General features: G+C 41.1%; 1 protein-coding gene across 1 annotated transcript in view; it reads left to right on the forward strand.

The window, feature by feature from the left end:
• The window catches only part of col7a1l (collagen type VII alpha 1-like), a 76,759-nt gene that overhangs the window by 48,801 nt on the left and 10,909 nt on the right, over positions 1 to 17,049 (forward strand). Inside the window, exons 25-44 of the mRNA XM_083758072.1 lie at positions 2,076 to 2,266; positions 2,488 to 2,559; positions 2,966 to 2,983; positions 3,093 to 3,119; positions 3,735 to 3,800; positions 4,372 to 4,452; positions 5,673 to 5,699; positions 6,353 to 6,397; positions 6,919 to 6,993; positions 7,440 to 7,535; positions 8,190 to 8,216; positions 9,161 to 9,214; positions 9,518 to 9,589; positions 10,103 to 10,162; positions 10,407 to 10,442; positions 10,564 to 10,608; positions 13,022 to 13,057; positions 13,277 to 13,321; positions 15,066 to 15,137; positions 15,850 to 15,882. Of these exons, the coding sequence (XP_083614198.1) occupies positions 2,076 to 2,266; positions 2,488 to 2,559; positions 2,966 to 2,983; positions 3,093 to 3,119; positions 3,735 to 3,800; positions 4,372 to 4,452; positions 5,673 to 5,699; positions 6,353 to 6,397; positions 6,919 to 6,993; positions 7,440 to 7,535; positions 8,190 to 8,216; positions 9,161 to 9,214; positions 9,518 to 9,589; positions 10,103 to 10,162; positions 10,407 to 10,442; positions 10,564 to 10,608; positions 13,022 to 13,057; positions 13,277 to 13,321; positions 15,066 to 15,137; positions 15,850 to 15,882 (1,178 nt within the window). The remainder of the gene's footprint in view (positions 1 to 2,075; positions 2,267 to 2,487; positions 2,560 to 2,965; positions 2,984 to 3,092; positions 3,120 to 3,734; positions 3,801 to 4,371; positions 4,453 to 5,672; positions 5,700 to 6,352; positions 6,398 to 6,918; positions 6,994 to 7,439; positions 7,536 to 8,189; positions 8,217 to 9,160; positions 9,215 to 9,517; positions 9,590 to 10,102; positions 10,163 to 10,406; positions 10,443 to 10,563; positions 10,609 to 13,021; positions 13,058 to 13,276; positions 13,322 to 15,065; positions 15,138 to 15,849; positions 15,883 to 17,049) is intronic.

Here is a 17,049-nt window from a genome sequence, read left to right on the forward strand (position 1 = left end):
TCCATGTTTTAATGCTAATGGACAGGCAACCTATACAGCTTGCTTCCCTTACAGTGAAGCATTGTGACAGTTATACATATCTTGGAGCCATCTTCACTGCTGATGGAAATGCCCGAAACTCACTTGCCCTACATGCAAAGGAGAAGACAAAGCACCTAAACAAACTGATTATCTTCCTGAACACCAACTATGATGCTCCATTCTGTGTAAAACGTAAGGTTTTTGAGGCTGATTTCTCATCAGCTATATTGTATGGGTGTGAGGCTTGGTTGAAAATCCCCTTAAAGTCTGTTGAAACTCTCTACATGGCTGGAGTGAAATCCCTACTTGGGGTGAGGGTTACTACCCCTAACTTAACCTGCCTGTTAGAAGCAGGACTGCCTTCAATGCAAGCTTTGGTGAGAGAAAAGCAAGCCAGGTTCTTCACCAACATACAGCAGCGGAATGGCATGCTTGATGACCCCTTTTGGTATGTTCTTCAATTGCTGAAAAAGCAGAACCAAGTCATGTATTCTTATTTATCTGAGATAATGGAAAAACAAGATCATATTGAGAGTGACCGAAGGGACATGATTCATAAATTACAATCCAAAGAGGGAACAAGACGTACCAAGCCATCAACCCAGATCTATCTGTTCACCCACTCTATACCAGCACCAGCATTACAGCTTACATCGAGGACTATTTGAGGATAACCTTTACACGGTTTCGGTTGTCCGCTCATAGACTGCGTGTGGAAATGGGAAGATGGAGCCGCATACCACCTGAACAGTTTTGCCAATGTGAGACTGGTATACAAAACGAACAGCACATACTGGTTTGTCCCCTCACACAAGATATCAGAGTGAAAAAAAGTGCCCTTCTGGGCACAGGTCTCCACCAGGATTTCTTCCTCAGCCTAGTGGGAATATGCGTGCACAGTTTCATCGCAATCGGACACTGCGTTGAGGAGTTGTGGCGATTTGTACAAAGCGGGCTACTCCTGAAAACTGTAGGAGCCAATCGTGGCCAATCAGGATGGAATATGAGAAATCAAACAAACCTGCCTTGATCACATGACTATGGAGATCATGTGTACCGATTTGCGTGAAATTTGGATAAAATCTGAAGGAGTAATAATAGAAAATGTGTTTTACATATGTCGGCCTCCTGGTGGCGCTATAAAGAGCAGATGTGAAAAATTCCAGGCAAAGGTTTTTCCTTGGCCTCTAGGGAGTTGGCATACAAAGTTATCCACAGATCCGTGCAGTTAGAGGTAAAAACACTTTTCGGCCAGTTATAGCGCCACCTTCAGGCTGAGTTGAAATTGTTGATGTGGCATTTCGTCCTCGGCCTAGTGGGAATGTGGGTGCACAATTTCACGGAAATCACGCGATGTGTTCATGATTTGCAGCATTTTGTTTGAAACTGAGCACTCCTGTGAACTTTGGAAGCCAATCTTAACCAATCAGGATGGAGTCTGAGAAATCTGAAAGACCGGTTTCGTTGAATGGCTCTAGAGAGACTGTGTACCAATTTGCGTGATGTTTGGACAAAATCTGTAGGTGTACTGTGCAAAAACTTGTTTTGCACAAAGCGGCCTCCTGGTGGCGCTATAACAGGCCGTTGTGGAAAGTTTGGGGCAGAGGTTCATCGTTGGCATCCAGGGAGTGTGTGTGCAAAATTTGGCATCGACCGGGTTAACGGTGGCCGAGATTAGCTGCTAACGGACACACGGACGGACACACGGACGGACACGCGGACGGACGGAGTGCAAAACATACTCTCCCCACATGCCTTCGGCCTGGTGGAGACAAATATGGACATGAGGGTATTGATTTGAGCTCACTCTTTGTGGGCACTAACAGAGAAACTTTGCATGCTACATGCCTGCCTGTCACTTGTGGAGCAATAGAAAGCTCCTGTTGTAAAGGGATTCTGTATTGTGTATTGTATATTTAAATTTATTGTACCTTTTTAAAGTTTTTGATTCATGGGTTTTTTATTATTCTTTGGACCCAATGTTTTATACATTTGTGTCAATAAAGTAACTAACTAACTGACAATAAAGATTGATTCTGATTCTGTTTGTTTAGGTGTCAGTGTCCTGGCAGTTGGAGTTCTTCACGCTGACCTTGAGGAGCTGACAAAGATAGCATCGCCAACCGCCAGCTACAAGAACATCTTCTACGCCCAGACATTTGATGACTTCCCTGCTGTGGAGAGAGAATTCATCAGTATCATCTGCAGTGAGACGCTTCTCTCCGAGTTCAAACTAGAGGCAGAGGTATTACTGTAGCAAAAAAAACATAACACAAACAAAGGCAAACTAGGCACACACATTGTATAGAATAGATTGACATACAGCAATAGGTGGTTAGAGTTTTAACCTTTTGCTCAAAATGCTCAAGAATATTGAGTAAAGTATAGGGTCATATTCAAAGCCATTTCAACCTTTGTATAATCTGATCATGTGTTTTTTAGCATAAAGACATTGTATTTTCTTAGTCTGCTCAGCTGTACACTCCTACTGGTGACCCAGAAGAGCCCCAGGGACCCTGCACGTCCAACTGTGCTAAGGTTGGTGCACCCCTCTACCTTATGCCTGGTCCTCTGTGTAAAGATATAACATACTGTTAAGTATGTTTTTGGGTGAACTACACTCTACACACACACACACACACAGTAACTCCGAGGGCCCCATATTGAAGACCCCTGGCCTACGTAATCGCACGCACGCACGCACGCACGCACGCACGCACGCACGCACGCACTCACTCACTCACTCACTCACTCACTCAGGCACGCACGCAACGCACGCACGCAACGCACGCACGCACGCACCATATAGCTTACCGTAATTCCTATTACAGCATCACTCGTAGTTGACATTATCTGAACTTTCAAACCCAGATTAATGTTTAATTTAATTAACAGGCTCTCCTCTTTAATTAATGTGCTGTCCTTTCGTTTTTGTCACCTCCAGGGGCAGAAAGGAGAACAGGTGAGTCATATTTAACCTTACTAAAAATTAAATCAATTTACAGTACCACGACAAGTATTTAGCTTTTTTTACAATCTCTCTCTCTCTCTCCCTCTCCCTCTCTCTCTAGGGGGATGGCTTTGGTGTCGGAGGGCTGGTATGGTCAAAATATTGTCTCTGTCGTGTATCAAAAGTAGCAGAACTACAAACTCAAAGAGCATTGCCCGAGAGCAACGCATTATTATTTGTATCTTCAGTCCTCACACTGATTGAATAGATTTACTAGAAGATTAGATGTCCTTTATTATCCACAAATTAATTTACTTAAATGAATTAACAACTTTCAACCTTATTCTGTGTCATATGTCATAGCCAAACATGTAAAAATAAATGCTTGGCTATTTGCTGTTTTTGAAAACATGTTTTAGTGCTTAACTTGTTCCTCATTTTAGCTGGGGACCCTTTGGATCCTCTCCAAGGACCCCTGCGGGTCCCCAGATCACATTTTTGTGAACCACTGCCCTTACTGGGCTATGATGTAACTCAGATGATCTATCACAGACAAATATTACCTATCTTAGTATAATTGGTCTTCAAAAATGTTCATTAAGATTCAGTGTTTTTATTAATGCTAAATTTACCAGGTTAAGGGAAAAGCTGTAGTTTCTATTAACTCATATACAGCACAGAATGTATTTTTGAATTATGAGTAGTTCCCTCCGAAACAAAAGAGTCAAGCATTGTTTTTTTCTCTTCTTTCTTGTCTGTGCAGAAATTTAAGCAAAGTCCTGGACAGTTTAATCCCTTCAGCTCATCAAAAGGCGAGACGGGAGCGAGGGTAAGGAGCCATGCACATCAATATACAGTATACAGATTAGACAAAATGTAACTTTATTCATTAAAAAGTTACATAGTGCTGCTTCACACAATCAGTGCCGGGATTTCTTTCAAAATAACAGATATGGCCGCTTTTACTCTGTAAAGCCCCCCCCCCCCCCTTCAGAATATTCTTCTCTCGTTTGATATCATTGAAGATGCGCTAGGACGTCACGTCAAAGCACCCGGTCGGTTGGATTGCTTATGACGTGTGGGCACGTCGGATGGACGGATCCTGTTAAAGGTTTTAAGCTTAAACTGATTAAACTGTGTGTTGTTGTTTTTTTTATTATTAAATGCATCTCTTGTTGTCTTAATTGCTTCTTCAGGCATCTGCAGAGATGCCTGAAGAAGGACTCCTCATACAGTCGCGGCCCACCCATCTGACCGCTAAACGCGGCAGCCGTTCCACTGCCACGTTTAGTGGCCTGATTTCTAAGTGAGCCGCTGGTCCAGAAAAGGTTGGTTAAAAACCACTGCCCTATAAGTTCTATTATCTTCAATCACAGATCATTGCTTGTATGTTTTGACAGGGAAAATCTGGAACAGACGGCATTCCTGGGTTACCAGGGCGACCGGGGCGCGCAGGGCCTCCCGGGTCTGCAGGCTTACGGGTAATCTAAATGCAATGTTTCACATTGTTATGGGTCCCCATAGTTTTTAAGTGGTGCAAACCACTTCTACATCCAGCTTACAATGCCCTGTACGTGTTTGTGTCTGTGTTTGTGTGTGTGTCTGTTTGAGCATGGAACGAGAGAAGTATGTGACATGGCTTCCACCTGCTGGACGCACGGGAGTTGCACCACTTGGTTCACACTGGTGTGATTTTTGTTTCCTACTTTTGGTTTTTGATTATTAGAAAATACATTCCCAGAAAAGCAAAACTTTTCATGAATTAATATTAATAACAAACTCCAATGATATTTCTTTACCAGCTGCGAAGCAGGCTGGTCTACTTTCTATCAGGTTGGTATAGCATAGATAAAAAAAAATAGATGCCTCATTGGCCGCTGCAGTTCGTTGGAGAGATGTGTGTCGGCGGGAGGGCGGAAGACTTTACACTGGGGGAGGAAGTACACCGGATGTGTGGAAGGCACGCTACGTCACGCTGCCACTCAAGTTGACTACTGAAAATTACAGCGCATCTTTTCCGGGACTTACAGAAGACCCGTACATGTGCTCTGTGACTCACGCTCATGCTTCCGCGAGGCTTCGCAAGGAATCTCGGGATTTTTTTGCCCTCCCTTGAGCACATACGCTCCAGAGCCGAAAGGGTCGTCTACCTATACAGTATATGTCTATGGTTGGTAGTGGCAACTTATCATTTCATTGGCTGCCGTAGTCACCTATCTTTCTGATTGGCTGCCTCGTCTCTAGGAAACCAGACACTTTTTGCCTCTAGCCGACCTCTCAGCCAATGGGATTGCATTGCATTGCAGCCAGCAAGTTGCACACACCCAAATACAGATAGACACAGATATTTACATTTCATAGCACAATTCTGCAGATATAATAACGCAGCGACTATGTCATCAATTCTTTTTTTCAATAATTCCATGAAGAAATGAAAGACAAATTTGCTAAATTACATTAATTAGAACAAATATTTAAGAAATAGTGAAAATAGCTGATCTTCGCGCCACGTTGTGAGCTTGTAGATCTGCTATTTTCACTAGTTTTGGTCCCGGGTGAATCTTCCATCTTGTTTGTATTGCTGCTTTCAACGTTTAGATCTCAGTCGATTTAATCAGGAATTTGAATTCATTACTTTTATTTTATTTATTTTATTTGAATTAATTAATTTACAGTATTGTTCTTTTCCCCCCCTCCTCAGGGTCCGCAGGGTATTTCAGGGGACTTGGTGAGTTCAAAGCAAACATAAAACAGATTATTCCTGTAACAATTTCAGTTGATTCCAGCTTGGTGAATTAAATATGTCATAACTTAAGGGGGAACATAGCTTGAGAGGAACCACAGGATTCGAGTAATTCAATATCAGCAATTTGCGAGAATGAGGTGAAAATCTCGATATAGTGTTTAGTTTTAGTCATATCTTTTGAATAAACTTCCATTCAGTTTGAGTCATATTTTAGTCATTTGTAATGTTTAATTTTAGTCTAGTTTTAGTTAATAACATGAGATTTTATCTCATTTTGTCAACAAATAAATATTTTTGCATGCCTTGATGGAATCGTAATGGTTGATTTTACACTTGGTTGCATGCTGAAAATACAATCTTGTAGATCTGCTATTTTGAGAGTGCCACACCAAGCACAACAAAGCATAATAATGTTTTAGTTCTACTAGATCTCTTCTCCACTAGTACCTCAATAACATTTAATATTTATTCTTAGCTTTAGTCGTCATAGCATAGTTTTTATTGAGTTTTCATCTGTGGAAAGAAAAATAACTAACATTTTCGGTCATAGTTTTAGTTGGTGAAATGAACACTGGATACTTCCAGTTTCCACTTGAAGACACTTGTTCTTAATTGAACATGTTTTGTGTTGACAGGGCCGCCCTGGAAGCCCTGGTCTAAAGGGTCAGAGAGGAGAGAGGGTATGTTTCCTTACATTTACAACTTGGGGTAGGTGGGGAGTGGGCGTCTGAAGAGGTGAGTCTCTGAGATGTACTGTAACAGAAGCGTAGCCATGCGCTGGGCAACGCAGGCAGCTGCCCACCCAGTTGAGCATACAGTACCTCGCTGTTGAAAGACGGACACTCGGGCAGCAAGTCACCTTCCCCCCGACGAGTCGACGACACATCCAAATAAACGTCCACTGTTGGAGCACCATAAACTGCATTCAAATGTATAAAAGCCACAGTTATTGCTTAACAAAAGCTGACAACTCAAATGTATTTTGATGACTCATTTTGTCTATGTAGCCACTATGTAATCGACGGAGGAGGACGTATGACTCAATCCCTTGCAGGACATCATGTTCTGCCTGTAATGCTGTCTAACCTACTGTGCTTCTTTGTATCTGCAATAGCTAGGTCTGCCTGTTGTGATCATCTTTGTAATGAATTTATTTCCCCACCACTGGTGACCACCATTTGTGTGTCCTCCTCACCACTAGGGGGAACCTGGTTATGTCATAGCAGGAGCAGAAGCTGGCTACATCCCAGGACGAAAAGGAGAACCAGGATCTTCAGTGAGTCACCAAATTTACTGTAACAGAGATAGCAATAAACTGTATTTGTGTTGAACCTCTCCTACATAGAATGTAGCTCCAAGCGCTGTAAAACATAATGTACAATATGTTTTAAACCTTTAACATTTACTACATAGACATTTCACTTTTACCCAGAGTGACTTACAATAAAACAGGCAATTAGTCTCGTACATAGAATGCAGAGAGACAATGTAGTGCCTCAATAAACTATGATACCAGGTACAATGAATCGGTAGCAGTAGCATCTGTCTAAAACTGACCTGCTACTGTATAAATTACATTCAGAAGATGCTATAAATCACATTCTGGTCTTTATTAAGCGATACATGAAAATGAAGTTGATGAATAGGTTGCCTTTTTCACTTATAGTTGTGAAATTAACTATGAATGTAGTTTAAACACAAGTTGTTGTACTCCTGTTACAGGGTCCCCATGGACCTCCAGGTATCCCAGGGCGCGCGGGACCTCCAGGCCTGCTCGGTCAGCCAGGCCCTTCAGGATCACCAGGGGCTTCTGTTAAGGTACAGTGTCCTCTGTCTTCTCTTAATACGCTCATTACACTGTTGGGCAGCAACCGTGTATCTCCTTTTTCATTATTGTTGTTTTTTAATGAATGGTCTTGGTTACTATAAGTATTCTGCATATGTGATGCCCCTTTTTTACCCATCTCTGATATGCTGTTCTGAAAAGTCTGAGCTCTAGTTGCTATTCTGTGACTTTTAACTTTCTCAAAACACAGACATATGCCTGGTCAAATCAAGGTTAAAGCAGCACTATGGGGTAGCAGGGGCCACTTTCAACGCAAATAGCATGGCAGCAAACGTCTTGGACTTCATTACCCAAGTGTCTCTGCAATCATGTCCGACGAGGACGTGCTGTGATTGGCCAGCCTTCGCTTTGACTGATACTGACAGTTCTGCCTTGGTGCCTTGGCATTGGCCAATGTCAGGATTAAATCATCTCCTTGAGTCTAATAGTCTATACATTTATGGAAGGATGATTGGTATTGCGTACACATGTAACTTTATCATTTTGTGGGACATAATATGCTATATAGTTGTTAAAAAGTTACATTGTGCTGCTTTAAATAAAACACAGAATAATCTAAAGCATGACATAATTCGCCAGCATTTTATAAATTGTGTTACACATTCTGTTTTGTCATTGTTTTCTAGGGGGAAGATGGTGAGGTGGGGCTTAAAGTAAGTATCAGGTTGCTTTACATCTAGTCTCGCGTAGCGTAATGATCAGAGATGTCCCCCTACTGTGCTGATATGCCTGTGGAAATGTATAATTCAAACGAATTCGCTTGGACAGTGTGGGAAACCAGTGCTCACAGAACTTACTTATACCTTTTCAAACACCTGTGTTAATTTTTACATAGTCTTTTGAATAAATATTCCTTTTAGTTTTAGTCATATAGTATCGTCATCTGAAATGTTGATTTAGTCTACCTTTTTTTGTCATAATGCCTGATTTATACTTAGCTGTATGCCGGAAATAGAAGATCTACAAGCTCACCATGTCAGTATAATTGTCAGTATAATTAGTCATAGTTTTAGTCATCATAGCGTAGTTCTTAATTAGTTATTATTTCGTTTTCGTCACTGAACATTTCTCGTCATAGTTTTAGTCAATAAAATTAGTAATACAAGATCTCAGATCGTCTGGCTATACATGAGACTACTCTCTGGTCTCGGACAAATATAACGTCTATAATGTGTTGCAGAGAGATTTGGAGCGCAGAAGAGAGGAAAACAACCTTTTATAGTATGAATTAAATTATGTTTAATGGCAACACCCATCAGCGCCGATCAACACACGTTTCTGCGGGACCCTAATGCAGCTCAGAGTATCTTTGAAATCTATCTGCAGAACTTTAGGTATGCAGGGTTCCGAAAGGAACGGACTGCTTAGTGCCTTAGTTCAACCAACTGGGAGTAAAAAAAACTTCGAGGACGGATGTTCACAAAAGAATACGAACTAGCCAATGAAAACATGCATGTTATTATCCACATTTGTTGTTTCTTTCTTACTTGTGACCGTTCAAATTCACTTTTGCTCTCACATCATGGGTGTAAGAGCAAAATGACTGCCTTTCAATTTGGTCACCCTGATGTGTATGCTATTTATTTGTTTCTCAAAGGGTTTGCGTGGAAAACAGGGCTCAAAAGGTGACAAGGGTGAACAAGGAAAATATGTAAGTGTCTCAATCCAGTTTCAGTTCTCAAAGTGTCACTTTTTATACGCTCACAACGACTCGCCGTATGAGGTGTTGTGAGCTTGTAGAATAGATCGACTTTTTTAATGTGGCTGATGCATACAGGTTTAAAGTGTCTTAAACTGATTTTGATGTAATATTAACTGATTTTGCCACCTCCAGGATCCCTGGGGGTTGCACTAATTTAAATCTCAACCTTCTCAACTCTGTCTCTGACTCTCTCACGCACACACACACACACACACACACACACACACACACACACACACACACACACCATAGGGCATTGCAGGGTTACCAGGTCCCATCGGCATAGATGGAGTACCGGGATTTCCAGGTCAAAAGGGAGGAAAGGTAAGACAGAGTTGTAGTAATCAGAGTATGGCAATGAGTTGATTGAATTCAGGATGGAAAATACAAAATCTGACTTATTCGTCTTGATCACATGACTGTAGAGATAATGTGTAGCGATTCGTGTGATGTTTGAAAATCGGCCTCCTGGCGGCGCTATAAAAGTCTGATGTGAATAATGCAGGGAAGAGGTTTTTCCTTGGCCTATAGGGAGGCTAGAATGTAATATCACTAGAATATTGCCTGGGATAAGATTGTAAACTGAAATCCTTTCAATGGTATTTTTGATATCATCTTTCACACTGGTATATTTTTCACAATAGCCATTCCACTTAACTGTGTTTCTTTTTGTGCAACTGCGCTAAACACTAGTCGTGAGTAGTGACACCGGCATCACATGTACCGGAAATGTATTTTCACCCCAAAAGTCTCCTGAAAAGAATATTACTCTTTATGACCTTAATATACATGTTAATGCATAATAATCAATCCATAACTGGTCTCTATGATGTTCAGGGGGAGGAAGGAATCGGTGTTCAGGGTGTCCAAGGACTTCGTGGAGAGAGAGGCGAACAGGTACTGCGCACATCTGTGATGAACAATGTGAATAATTACATATTGTCTCTGCCGGGTAGAAAATTCATTATGTCTAAATTCAAAAACATCAAAAGTAGCAGATCTACAAGCTCGAGAGCCAGAGCTTGATGTTTTTGTGTTGCCGCTGTCGTATGATCAAGTAGGGCATTAATCTCTGACAATGTATAGGCCTCAATGTGTACGAAATAACCAGCAATTTGTTAACCTTGAACTTGTTTTGCAGGGAAATATCGGCTTTACTGGACCAGTGGGACCAAAGGTGGCATTTTATTCAGATCCCTTGATGTCCCCAATTATGTTATATCTAAACATATAATCTTCAACTTAATTTACATCATTATTTTTTTATTAAAAATTATTTATCCTTTTTCTTTTTTGAGGGGGAGGCTGGAGATCAGGGAGTCCAAGGAGTCGTCGGACCTCGGGTATGAATTTGATTCGTAAACACCAGTGTTAATTTTAACTTTTGATTTAGTCTAGTCATAGTCTTTTGAATAAAATTCTATTTAGCTTTAGTATTATTTTAGTCATTTGAAATGCTTTAGTTTTAGTATTGTTTTAGTCAACTAATTATCATAAGATTTGAGTCGACAAAACAATATTTTGGCGGGCCTTGATGGCGTTGTAATGCCTGATTTTACACTTGGTTGCATGCTGAAAATAGCTACAATCTACAAGCTTACTGCGACACGTGAGTTTGTACATCTGCCATTTTCAGAGCGCAACCAAACATAACATGACTTGTCTTTTAGTTCTACCGGATCTCTTATCCTAACATTTTAGTCTAAAGTTATTTAGTATTTGCTGACTGAAATTGACAAAATATGTAGTCTTAGTTTTAGTCATCATAGCTTACCGGTAGTTTTTATTTAGTTCATATTTTGTTTTCGTCAGTGACAAAAGGTAGTCGACAAATAATTTTCCATCATCGTTTTAGTCGACGAAATGAACACTGTTAAACCCAAGCAAGTACAGGTAGAGGGTAACTAAAGTACTTTTACTCAAGTACTATATACTACAATATATTAAAATTAGCTAAAGGACGGCTGGGCTGGTGTCACTATGACATAACCATTAATCAAAGCCAATACGCCCATTATAGGCAGTACCACAGCCACGTCAGACGTCACTATGACTCTGGAAGAGCCCTGTGCTTTTCTGGGCATAGAGGGGCGGGTCCAGAGCCTAAATGGGTTAAGGAAAGTTTATGCATGTACTATGTGTACTATGTAAACTCTTTATTTGCATGGCTCTGGGCGGGTCTAACTAGCGCTGGAAACCGATGGCGACTTCCCATTGGTTCACCAACCACTGTGAAATGAAAGTTCACTCCCACTCCCAGGCTTTTTTTTCCCCATTTGAAAACAAAACGCCTGCGGTCCCCGAGCCAACTATGACTCTGACATAACACCTGGGAAACAGAAGGGTTTATCATGTCTCCAACCCCGGGCTACACATGTGTCGAAGTGTCCTTGAGCAAAGCACTTTTAACCCCTATACCCCTTGCCACTCCTCATACATAAGATGCGTTAAATGCCGAGGACACAAGTTCAACGTGACAAAATACTCCCCAAAGTAGTGGGAACCAACTTATTCTATTGTCTGTGTCGGATGGAAACCTCATCATGTCCAAAACTGTTACTTTGGGAGTACTTCTCACGCCAGTGAGCACACGTCAACACATCCTCAGGCGCGCCATTATCTAAATTCTCTTCCAATGTTTTAGTTAAGTCGACGCTTAAGATCTGGACTCAGTTTAGACGCCATTTTGATATTCAACTATTCCCATTACTAACCCCTCTGTGTGCGAATCCATTATTTCCTTCTTCCTTACAAGATCGGGCATTTAAAATTTGGTATGATCATGGCATTAAGTCAGTCAAAGATTTGTTTGATGGTGGCACGTTCGTTTCGTTTGACCAGATTGTTCAAAAGTATAAGCTACCCAGAACCCACTTTTTCCGTTACTTGCAAGTCCGTGATTTTGTTTCGCCAAAAATGTACTAGTTTGTGTGTTACAGTTTCCCATAGAGCCATCCCCTATTATTTCACTATTTGGCGTCCTTCCTGATACTATCCCCCTGCCTAAATATCAATCTGACCTTGTCGCTTTTGTGACGCTCCTGGCAAGACGTCTTATTCTCATGTATTGGAAAAAAACATACCTCCCTTCACATTCCCGTTGGATATCTGACATACTGCATTTTTTTTTAATTGGAAAAAATTAAATATACATTGCGTGGCTCAATCTCCAAATTCAGTAAAACATGGCAGCCTTTTCTGTCTCATATTGACCGCCTTACACTTGTGCCCCCGATTGAACCTGATTAAACCTGATTAACTGTCGCCTGACTGGCTAACCGGTCTTGTCTGGATGATGTGACCGAGATCTGCTTTGTATATTGACTAAATTGGAGTGCCTTTTCTATCTCATGTTGACCGCCTTACACTTGTGCCCCCGATTGAACCTGTATAACTGTCGCCTGACAGCCCAACCTGTCTTGTCTGGATGATGTTTGTGACCATGATCTATGTATATTGACTATATTGGAGTTTTTATTTTATTTTTTATATATTGTTTTTATTGTTTTGTTGTGCTTTGAATGTTCTTTGGTTGTCTTGATTTGGAGTTTGTGTTTTGTTATGTGTGTGTTTTAGTTTCTTTTTGTATTTGTCACTCTGTTTTTATTTCTGAATTTACTTCTATTTGTAAAAAAAAAAAATGAATAAACAGAACAACTCAACTGGGCTTTAGACTTACAGCCCCACCATCAGCTGCATATAAATTTCTATCAAATGATGGATTAATATTCAGTGCTTGTTTCTTTTCACTTGCAGGGGAAGAAGGGATTGAAAGGCGATCAGGGCGACACGGTGAGTTCAGTCCTTTATTGCTCCCTCTTGCTTTCATTAAGCCGAAAAGATTCACTCTATAATTAATAGGACTGGTTAATTGGTAGATGAGGAAGTAGGGCCAATCGCACCATTTGAGTTGTTTCATGAAACATGAGTTGACCTGTGTTTTGATTTAATGTTGGATGCATTTAGGACTTGTTTCTAATATGTAATAAAAACTCTATTTATTTCTTTTAGGGTAATATAGGAGAAGCTGGACCAACTGGACCACATGGCCTTATAGTGAGTTTTCCACACGTCCCAAAATGTCCCTAAGAAGAGAGAGACTACCTCAGTGGTTTTCAACCTGTGGGCCCCCAAATAAATGGCAAAACACTGATATTGTATTGATAATAAAACATTAATATCGGTAGGGTATTAATGGAAAAGCATGCATTTGGCCCACCCATGCTGACCGCTCAATAGGTCAGATGAGTGGGGCACAACCTCTGTGGTGGTGGTGGGCAGGCAGTTTACCACTGCACCCCGAGCGCCCACCGAATGATTATTTATATCAAAACGAAAGTATTATACCAAACTAAACAAATTACACCTGGCAAAGGGGAATCATTTTGTGGGTGAAATAAGACAATAAGAATAAATATATATATTGTGAAGTAATAAATGCAAAGAGGTCGGTCTTTTGACAAAACAACAAATCACTGAACAATGAAAACATCAGTATACAGAAAACAAATGCATGTTTTTAAACTTTAAACAGTACAACTCTCCTGACCACAGTGATGAGTAAGCCCCCCTCCCCCTCCCCTAGTCACCTCCACCCACGCCGGGGTTGTGTCCTTGAGTTTTCACTGACTCATCTCAATATTAAATATGTAGCCGTCTGTTTTTGATCCAAACATAGAGATGTGACAGTGGTGGAAAAAGTACTCACATTTGTTACTTAAGTAAAAGTATCAATTCTGCAATGCAATGTAGTAAGTAAAAGTCCAATAATCTAGATTTACTTGAGTATTGGTACCAAAATGTACTTAAAGTACCAAACGTAAAAGTACTCGTTGTGCAGAATGTCCCGTTTCAAGTTTTCTAAGGTATGAAACTATTTGGAAAATAGCAGATCTACAAGCTCGAGACGTATTGGGACCTTGTAGATCGGCTATTTTCAAATCGTCAAAATATATATAGGGCTGAAGTATGTTTTATAGCCTAATAATAATAATCAAAATCTACGAAGTAACTCGTAACTAAAGTTACAATATTTGGATCTGAAATGTCGTGGACATAGGACAAGACATAAAAGTACTGGAATACTGGAATGAAAGTACCTCAAAATTATACTTAAGTACAGTACTTAAGTAAATGTACTTAGTTCCTTTCCACCACTGAGATGTGACCTGTTTATCTGAAGCGTTTCATACAGTAGTAGAGTAGACCTCCAAGAAACATACCGATAAAACTTTTTATTTTGATTCATTCAGCCCTTAAGATTTCCCATTGTTACTGCAGGGCACACAGAGGGCTGTTATAATTGGATCCATTGGCGTGCCACGGCGGTGTCAGACCTCAGTGGGCGGACAGACTGGCTGTTAATGTCTTGCATCGTTGCTTTTTAATTTTAAGGCAGCATAACACGAGGAGATTATCAGAGTGATTGTCCACCGTTGAGCACCACCGGCCTTGAGATTCTTTCAGTACAAGAATATCGCCCCTCCTGTTTATTGTCTCCACCAGCCTTGAGATTCTTTCAGTACCAGAACCTCGTCCATCCTGTTTATTCTTGTTTGGTTCTTTCCATTAGAGTGATGATCAAAGTTGAACCCTATTCTGGGGTGGTGAACGTTTGGATAACATAAACTGATCCAGAATATCACATAGCGATAATATGTGAGCTTTGTGTGCTTGTAGATCAGCTGTTTTTGGCAGAGACTTTCAGTGTAGGTTTTAAGTGGTTAAGTTGAATATATTATTAGACCATAATCGCATGCAAATTATATTTGATACCGGATTCAATACTTAATTATTTCAGGGACTGACGGGAGAAAACGGACAGAAAGGCGACGAGGGACAGAGAGGCGTTCCTGGAGACCCCGCCAAGGGGGTAGGACAAATCACCATGCATTCTACATCCTGTAAAGGTTGATCACCACTTTGGTGATGTTTGACCTAGAGGTCAAACAGATTATTTATAAAGAGTTCTATGATATTGGAGGATACATTTTATAGGACAAGCAGTCACATGCTTTTTTCTTTCAGCATGATGACACTTCTTTACACAACGATTCTGTTCAACGATCACATTCCCAGCTTCCAACCATCTATCTAGATTAATGTGATGGCAGAACATAGCAAAACTGTTTATTTTATTTATTTAGCACAGGGGTTCTCAACCCGCGGTTTTTGGGGGTCCCCAAATTATTATTTTTTTGCAACTGATTGGCTGGAAAATGGGGTGGGGGGCAGGGCGGGGGTCGTTAGACATGGCCAAAGCATTTCCGGGGGTCCCCAGCCAAAAACATTGAGAACCTCTGATTTAGCACATCGTAAAAACGATACAAAAGACAAACAGTACACAAAAAATAGAAAGGAAAAGTGAGCGCTTCGTGCGTGCGTTTGAAAGAGAAGGCTGCCTTCCAGTATTGCCTACAGGCATGTTGTAATTAATTCATTTCATTTAATAATCCATTTTACTTGAATAATATTGACGTACATTAGTCTTAGGATTGTTTTGATCAGCATTACTTCAATGCTGTGCCAACAGTGCCATATACAGTAACAGTATCAAACATTCTTCTTCTTTTTCATCACAACAGATAATTGGTCCGACTGGAAAGAAGGGGGCCAGGGTAAGTCAACCGTATACTGCAGGTGTGTGTGGAGGTCTGAGAACCAATAGCCTCCTCCCACCTACATAAACACTCATAATGTTTCAGTAGTTTGTGTTTATCTGTCTTAGCTCTTAGTCTCTATAGCAGTGGTCCTCAACAGGCGGACCGCGGTCCACGACCGGACCGCGGCACACCTCTCTGCGGACCCTGGAGAAATGATAGAATAAAGAGAAAAGGCCTGCATGGGCCGTGGCTCAGTGGGAGTGACCCCCCATCTCTCTCCCCATTTCCTGTCAGCCTACTGTCTGTCCCTCCATAAAAAATATAAAATAAAGGCGAAAGCCACAAAAAAACATTTAAAAAAAAAAGAAGAAAGAGAAGAAGAAAAGTCACCGCAACCGCGAGTTGAATTCTCCGTTGTATTCGATCAATGCCGAGAAACGCAATTAACACTCTGACTGTGTGTATTATGGGCCGGCATGTCATGATGACAATGTCTCGCTGACTGGCTCACTAGCAGTGACACATTCACACATTCAGTTGAATGAAATAAATTAGATTTTTGGAGGTGTGAATAATGAATATTTGTTAAAGTGAAAAAATATATTTTCATACTCTGCCACCCCAGTGTTGGTTGGGATGGGACCCGGTTTGTATAGCTTGGTTTGACTGTACTAAACAGGCATAGTTGTTTCTAAGGGTGGGGGGCGAGGGGGGCAGCCCCACCCCGTGGGGCCTGTGGCCCGCGGGCCGCGACCCGCAACTTTATTTGCGTGCGCATGAGACTGGACCATATTTGTGGACCTTCAACATTTCTAGTTGAGGACCCCTGCTCTATAGCTTCATGTCAAACAAGTAAGGGTCGATTCATATACTCCACTAATATATAAGGCCCAATTAAGTCGGTTCGGGGTGAGTCCAACAAATCAAACTCGAACCAGTGAATGAATGAGGAAAAAACGCTGGAACGCTGAAATTGTTTTGGGATGTCACGACATCCCCCCCCCCCCCCAAACCTCTATGTCACTTTGTAGTCTGGAGAGAGCCGAACCCACTTAAACTGGGTATGAATTGACCCCAATTTTCAAGTCAGAGACATGTATCATTATTTTTGAGTGGTGCAACCACTCCAAGGAACAGCAATGTCCGTGTTCATTTATGTACCTATTTGGCCATGAGAACCAG

This window comes from Protomyctophum parallelum (assembly GCF_964188405.1).
Source record: "Protomyctophum parallelum genome assembly, chromosome: 22".
Lineage (NCBI taxonomy): Eukaryota > Metazoa > Chordata > Actinopteri > Myctophiformes > Myctophidae > Protomyctophum > Protomyctophum parallelum.